General features: G+C 35.3%; 1 protein-coding gene across 1 annotated transcript; it reads right to left on the bottom strand.

Moving 5' to 3' along the window:
- Nucleotides 1–4,104: 4,104 nt before the first annotated feature.
- On the bottom strand, nucleotides 4,105–7,671 carry LOC110777649 (pentatricopeptide repeat-containing protein At1g62260, mitochondrial-like). Its single transcript, XM_021982241.2, is given in 3 exon segments — nucleotides 4,105–5,106; nucleotides 5,109–7,079; nucleotides 7,522–7,671. Coding segments are annotated over 3 exon segments (2,031 nt in total). The 5' UTR covers nucleotides 7,550–7,671; the 3' UTR covers nucleotides 4,105–5,074.
- Between the last annotated feature and the right edge of the window lie 436 nt (nucleotides 7,672–8,107).

Below are 8,107 nucleotides of genomic sequence, written 5' to 3'. Positions count from 1 at the left end.
ACACAATTTCTCGCAGAAAATGATTTATCAATAAATAATACTCCAATTCAGATTTGAAAATAGTGCAAACTAGATTAGGTACCATGTATTGATGTATGCATAGATATTCGAAAATTATTATTTGACCATCTTTTTTATAAAATTTAACTGAAATATTTATCGTTAAAGTTAATGCGTATTTAATAAATATTGAACATATTCATTTAATAATCTAGTATGCAATTTTCTTCCTACTATGTATTCTTTTTTAAATTTATTTTGAAACTATCCTACTACGTATTGTATATTTTATATGTTTAATATGATAATTTGACCAAAATGTTCGATATGCTCGTTAATTGACCAAAAAATATTGAATAAATATATTTTCTTTTATTGATATGACGATTTGACTAGAATATTACCAAAATCTTCTAATACTGACATATACTATAATCCTATAATTTTTTCCTAGATAAAAATTTTATACAAAAAGAAAGAAAATAAATGAGATTTTTTTTTTTAAGAAAAGTGACTTTTGGTGGAAAAATATTGCAGCAATAGGTGGTGACATTTGTCATTCCTTGTGTCTGTTTTAGTATAATATAATAAATAGATAATATATACGGAGTAGATAACATGACATTTTCGTAACTACATTGGTGAAAATAAAATAAAAAATGAAGGTGTAAATAAGGAGCATGTGGAATTCAAAGTTAAAATCACAGCTCCGTTTCAAATGGAATTCCTTTATGCCTTTCTTTTACCAGCCCTCCATTCTCTTAGCAAAAAAAAGGGCAGGATCATTAACATGAGGTGGTCATGTATCAAGGTATGTTAAGAACAGAATACACTTAATTTGGTTAATCTTAATCAATATTATGGTTGTTATTTTTCAGGATGTAGCAAAGGTCGAGCTCTCTCATGATCTCAGGATGTAGTATAAACTACCCTATTTTAGGGAAGAACATGGGCAAAAATTACCATGTAAATAATCAGAGCAAGTTTTAGGGTTTTTCTTTAGTTTAGTTTCTATTTTCTAAGAGAGATAGAGAGAGTGAGGAAAAATCAATTAAAATATTTAGTAAATATGTTTTCCAAAAAGAAGGGAAAATGCGTAGAAAGAAGTTCGAACTTGCGTTATCGTTACAAGATATAGAATTCCTACTGCCTTTTACCACTGATCCAACACATTCAATAGTCACTATTGGCGCTAGTTAGTACTTGTACTGTGGTACTGCAAACTAATTTTTGGGCCCCCCACCGCCCTGGGCCCTAGGCGGTTGCACCTCCCGCCTATGCCCAGAACCGGAGCTGTTTGTACCATTTACCAAAAGTGCTTTGTTAAGAGTTGAATCAGGGTAATGAAGAAAAGTCAAAACTGATAATATTAAATATATTTTACTCATTTGTAGGAGCAAAATTATAGAGCCAATAATCAAATTTTAGTAGGCAATCAGGCATGCTATAATTTTTTGATGTCAGGACAAAAAAAAAAGAGCAAATAAAAAGTGACAAAGGGAGAAGAAGCGTGGTAGGCAGCGTAAGGGAATATGCGCGCGGCTGCCATGTCCATGCCAAAATACTATAGTGTTCGCTTTGAGGTTTAATTTAATTCAACTTCAATAATACAATACAACTAACTACCGTCTTCAAATCTTTTCAAAAAAAGAAAAAAGGCCGGTTTGTTTTTCAATAATGCAAATTGCTTTCACAAATCACAATCAAAAAACTATTAAATTAATGTGAAAGTGGCCGGCTTACTACGAGATCCACAAAACACGAATAGCAAATTGTTTATTTTTTAAAGTTATTATACGACGCAAGTCACGCAACATATGATACTCCCTCCGTTCCTAAATACGTGTCCACTTTGGATATATACACGGTAATTAATAAAATTAAATAGTGTGTAAGAGGTAATGATTGAGAATGTTTTTTTTTGGGAAAGGAAAAAGTATATAATTATTTATTGATAAAGTATAAATAAAAGTGGGGTGGTGATTGAAAAGTGGGAAAAGGGTAGAATGTGTAAGAAAAGGTAATAATGATGTATAGAAAAGTGGGAAAAGTGTATTGGAAAAGTGTATAGAAAAGTGGGAAAGGTGTATGTCCAAAAACGGATAGTGGACGCATAAAAGGAAACGCCATAAATGAAAACTGGACACGTATTTAGGAACGGAGGGAGTACTAATTAGTGTTTATGATTTTTGACTTATGACGTGTGAGTATTAGCTACTGTAGTAGCCGACTGTGTATTCCATCCGTTTTAAAACACTCTATTCGTTCCACTATTATTACACATTTACTCCGCATATTTAAAATAGATGTCTCATTGATTTCATCAACTTTTGTGTGAGTAGCAAGTCTTTTGTGTGGGGCGAATTGATGATGTAAGGCAGTAACACGTTTACACTAAGTTATAAATTGTGTGGGCCAATAAACTAGAAACTTATTAATATAAAAACGTGTGCAATAAAACCAATAAAAAATAGTAAATATAGAGAACTAAACCCTCTTATTTTAGTATTCACTGGTCACCTGCAAAACCAAACTTTTACTGTAAATACTCCCTCCGTCCCGGAATACTTGACCTGTTTTCCTTATCGGGCCGTCCCTTAATACTTGACCTGTTTCTAAAAATGGAAATATTCTAACAATATTATATTATTTCTCACTCCACCCCTATTAACCCACCTACCCCCTACTCCATACAAAAAATAATTAAAAATTCAACCCCTACTCTTCCCTAACCCCACCCCTTTACACATTTCCCACTAACTACATTAAAATAATACCCCACTATCAACTACTACCTATTAAATTAAATAAGTCAATTCAAGTCTCTTAAACTCTGTGCCGGTCAAACCGGGTCGAGTATTCCGGGACGGAGGGAGTAGTAAATAATACTTCCTCTGTTCCTAAATAGTTGCACCATTTTGGCTTTTGACACTATTCACTTGTCTTGCTTTAACCTCAATTTTCTATTAATAAAGAAAATTAAAAATTATTATACAAAGTATTATTAGGTTTGTCTTAATATATATTTTAAATATAACAACTTTTTATAATTTTTACTAATACATAATTATAAGTATTAATGGTCAAAGTTTCGCGTTGGCAAACGTGAAAGTCAAAACGGTGCAACTATTTAGGAACGGAGGAAGTATACAAAAGCTGTTCTAATTCAAATAAAGGATACACTCCATCTTTAGGAAACATGGATTTCTATAAGAACGCCAGATATAACATCCAATACATTTTTTGGTTGATTTTCGAGCTCCTTATACAACAGCCTTTAAGTAATCACTTCCATAGCTAAAATGCATCCACCCACTCCCATGCTGCAGTCCCTTCTGATTGCTATTTGAGCAATTTCTCGACAGTCGAGCCACATAGCTTCAGTCAGCAGAATGAATCTTAGCTAAAAATAGCCATTTTAAAATACAAGTATATATTATGCAACTAGAATACACTATAGACTAATACTGAGGTCTATAGTGTATTCATATGACAAAGTAGTTGATTATTTATACAAAAAGAAAAGGGACATCAACTATTTTCCTACATATTAAATCTGACTTGAGGCCACAAAAGTAGTTGATTTTACTAGGTAAAAATGGGTGACAATTGAAAATTAGATACAATCTGTTTAGAAGCACCAAAGAACCAACAAAGACATGGAAAGACATAAATGGTAATCATGTAGAAACAGCCCCATATTAGTTGATTCTAAGCAATTTGAGACGCCTTGAGAGTAAAAAAGAAAGCCCCAACAACTGAGTCAAGCTCTACAGCGAAACATCAAAGCAATATGTAATAAAGAGGAATACTTAAGATACAGAGACAAAAGGGAATACAGAAAGGACCTGGAGGTTTGTGAGTCTTGTGACAGGACAAACTTCGTTTATAGCTTCAGTAATGCCAGAAATCTCAGACTTCCATTGATAACTGCAATTTCAGTACATCATTTATCCAAAATACTCAAGTACCAGTGTTCAACAGTGTTGACCCTTTTTGATAAACAAACCACAAAGAATGGATCTAAGTTGCCATGAACACTTCAGGCTTCTTTAGCTATTTAGCAATTAATATTACTGAAACCTAATAGATGACCCATCATCATCTGTATAACTTTTTTTTTTTATTGGCAATTAAATTTGATGAAAATCACCAAAGGATTTCACATAATTTATACGTACAACCTCAATTACAAATTCCTAAATTCTAATATACGCATCTGTATTCATCTGCACAAACTCACAAAATCAAAGAGAACCTCATACTCTAAGAACTTAAACAAGAAATAAGTTGCAAAAGTTGAATTGTTTATATGTCGCCAAACACTATAAATGACCTCGGTGCAAAATAAGCTTGAATCCATCAGGTATCTATTCGTCTTCCTACTCATTTCTACTGCTGCTTCCATTGCCACATCAAAACTTGTAGGTTTTCGAACAACTGTAAAATATGCTTCCAAACAAAGAAAAAATGTTGCAAACTCTCTGCAGCCTGATTACAAAGCCTGCACACAAGATTACAGGGAATTTTCCAATCACTGAATGTATCTGCAGTGCTTAACTTGTTATGAACAGCTAACCAGGCAATAAAAACACCTTTCTTTGTGTCTCATTATTGCAAGTGATGTTCCTCCATGATACTTTAGGGAATCCAGCAATAAGTTGTATCTCTTCTTGATTGAGAAACTTCCTTTGCTCAGAACTGGATCTCAGCAACATTGCTGCATTGCAAGACCTCTACAGTTCAGTACTTCCTCACCATCCAGTTCATTGAACTTGGGATAGTAAAGTAGAAAGTATCTTCCCTATTGATATGATAGCTATCAGACCACCTTCTCAAAGCTTATGATTTGTAAAAGCTAAAGCCCAAACAACCTCAGGTTTATGACGTTCCACCCACTTGCAGATTGAGCATATAGATATTGTCCCAGGGAAAACCATATGATACGGATATTCTACTGTCTTGTAACTGTGTCACCCAAAATGGTAAGCATCTTGATTAGCTGCATTACTTTAAGGCAACAACTTAACTGCGACTAGATATAAAATTAAAATCCCTCTCAACAAGTCAACAGTTAGTAGCAATACTTTCCAGATATTATACGATTAACCAACTAGATGCTCGTCCCTTTTTAATATTTTTTATTTCCATTGTATTTCTGACCTTTTTTGCATCCTCCCATTGTTCCACGTCAGCAAACATGTTGTGAAGCAATACGTAAGGTGCTGAACTTTCTGGCTCAAGCTTTGATAGAGCTTCTGAAGCAATCTGAGCCAGCTCTACATTGTTATGTATCCTACAAGCTCCTAGCAGAGCACCCCATATAGTTTTATCAGGTTTGTGAGGCATGTTATGAATCAAATCCATGGCCTCTTGTAGGTTTCCATGACGACCCACATTGTCAATTAGTGCAGCATAATGTTCGATTTTGGGTTCAATTCCAAAATCTAAAAGCATAGACTCAAAATACTTGTGACCTTCTTTCAATAAGCCAGCATGGGCACAAGCATTCAAGACTGATACAAATGTAATAATGGTGGGCATAACTTTGAGCCTCTTCATTTCTTCAAAAAGCTGTAAAGCTGCTGCTGCATATCCATGAGATGCATATCCACCTATAATTGCATTCCAGGAGATAACATCCTTCTGCATCCCCATTTCATCAAACATGATCTTGGCCTCGTTTATTGCCCCACACCTTGAGTACATTGTAACAAGTGAATTATTGATTGGTAGATCCGCAGTAAGGGTTTTGGTAAGCAGCTGATGAATTTGTGTGCCCAAATCCAGGACAGCAAGCCCTGTACAGACACTAAGAACTGATGATAGAGTGTGCTTATCAGGCTTCACCTCCTCAGCCTGCATTTGTATGAACAACTTGATTGCTCCTTCAAAGTCTCCATTCTTATCACATCCTGCAATTACAGAATTCCAAGACACCAAATTTCTCTGTGGTGTCTTGCTGAAGAAATCAAGAGCAGATTCTAAGTTTCCATTTTGAGCATAGCCTGACACCATCATATTCCATGACATTACATCAGTGTTTGGCATTTGTGAAAAGAGTTCAGCTGCTTGCTCCATATCTGAAACTTGAACATAACCGCTAATCATAGTATTCCACGAAAATGTATCACGGTCTACCATTTTATTGAAAAATTGTCTAGCAGAAATGAGATCACCGACTTTGATATAAGACATGATCATAGCATTCCATGACACTACATTTCTCTCTAATCCCATACTTTCTCTGGTTCTTCCCTGTGGATAATATGACATTTGATCAAAAAGACTTCGCGCTTCATCAACTCTTCCTTTTTGTCCATACCCTGCAATCAAAGTATTATATGCCTGGACAAGATTTTCCTTCTCTTGGTCAACTCTTTCCCTATATTCCAGCAAAATTTCCTTTGCCTTACCCCACTCGTCAATTCGAATCAACCCCGATATAAGTGCACTAAAAGAAGATGCATCCCTTTTCGGCATTGTTCTAAACCACTCAATAGCATTATCAGCATGACCATTTTGTAGAAAGCCAGTCACCATTGCATTCCAAGTGATAACATCCCTCTCTGTCATTCCTTTAAAAAGGCGTATAGCATCATCCATTCTCCCAATCCGAGCATAACCACTTATCATAGTGTTCCAAGAAACCGAATCTCTTTTGAGCATCTGATTAAACAGACGCTCTCCCTCCTCAACATATCTCATCCCACCCCCACGGCAAGAAACATAACCTGATATCATCAAATTCCACGACACAACATCTTTATCACTTTCGGGCATTTCATCAAATAACCTACGCGCTTTCAAGATCTCTCTGTTCTTAACATACCCACTCATCATCGAATTCCAGGTTATGGTGTTTCTTACCGACATTCTATCAAACAGTGACCGCGCTTCACTGAACCGACCTAATCGGATCAGCTGAGATATATCCTTATTCGAACGACGAAGGTCAGGATATCCAGCACTATAAGCTTTCGACACAGAATTACAGATGGGTCTCCTCCAACAAGTTGCAAATCCAAACGGGCAACACAAGGCTCTTCCTAATCGCCCAACATAAAATGGCATTTTTCCTAAACATCCGTTAATGTTAGTGACTCTCTCAAGCCATGGCTGACCCTATTGTTTCAAAAAATAGTACTCCTATAAGTGGCAGAAACAAAATCAAACACAAAGTTTGTGTGATGACAACAGTATAATAGCCAGCCATAGTTTCAATACTACAAATTCCAAACTACTGGAATTAAAATAAAATAAAAACAACAATTTTCATTTACTATCCACGCCATTTATAACTTAAATAGCAAAATCATCCCATTTTCAATCCAAAATTAACAGTATTTAGTAAAATTACCAACATACTCAACTGAGAAACAAGTCATAACTTGAGAAAATTAGAGCAATCAAAACGAAAAAAAGCTTTTTAAACAAAAAAATTTAATCAAGTTAACATATTTAGCCATCCAAATGTGTAGTCAGATAAGCTGGAAAAGTACTCAGTCATATGTGACATACCTGAAGATGAAGCAGCGAAGGAGAACATAGAAGTGGAACTGGAACGAATTCGAAGCTGCTAGGGCACCGGCGACCATGGAAGGTGACGCAAATATGTTTTTTTTTTGTTTTTTTTGAGGGGTGCAAAGATTGCAGAGATGACTTATTTCTTTAGTTTTCGGGATTAAATCGGGTTTGAATCGGATCTATCCAGTTTGGGTCAACTGTTGTCGGATTTGGGTTAATTTTGGGTCGGGTCAAGTCCAATTCGGGTAAAAACAGATCGGGTGATCCCGTTTCGGATTCTAAATGGGTTTGGTCGGGTCAAACTCGGGCCGAGTAACTTTTAGTTGGGTAGACTTTGACTTGGGTTATTTCAGTTCGATTCATTTTAGTTCGGATCTATTCAGTACCAGTTCGATTTCGGTTCAAGTCAATTCAGTTTCGTCTCGGGTTGGTTCGATTTCGGTCTAGATCTTTTGAAGTCACTATCGATATATGTTTTCACTCTATTTTTAATTAGTAAGTTATTAATCTACGTCCTTACGAGTATTTTAAATTTATCGAATTACAACATCGTTATATCAATTAGAGTTTTGATGTAGGC

Source organism: Spinacia oleracea, chromosome 5 (genome assembly GCF_020520425.1).
Source record: "Spinacia oleracea cultivar Varoflay chromosome 5, BTI_SOV_V1, whole genome shotgun sequence".
In the NCBI taxonomy this organism is placed as follows: Eukaryota; Viridiplantae; Streptophyta; class Magnoliopsida; order Caryophyllales; family Amaranthaceae; genus Spinacia; species Spinacia oleracea.
Note: the sequence above shows the minus strand (reverse complement) of the source record. Positions and strands in the feature narration are given on the sequence as shown.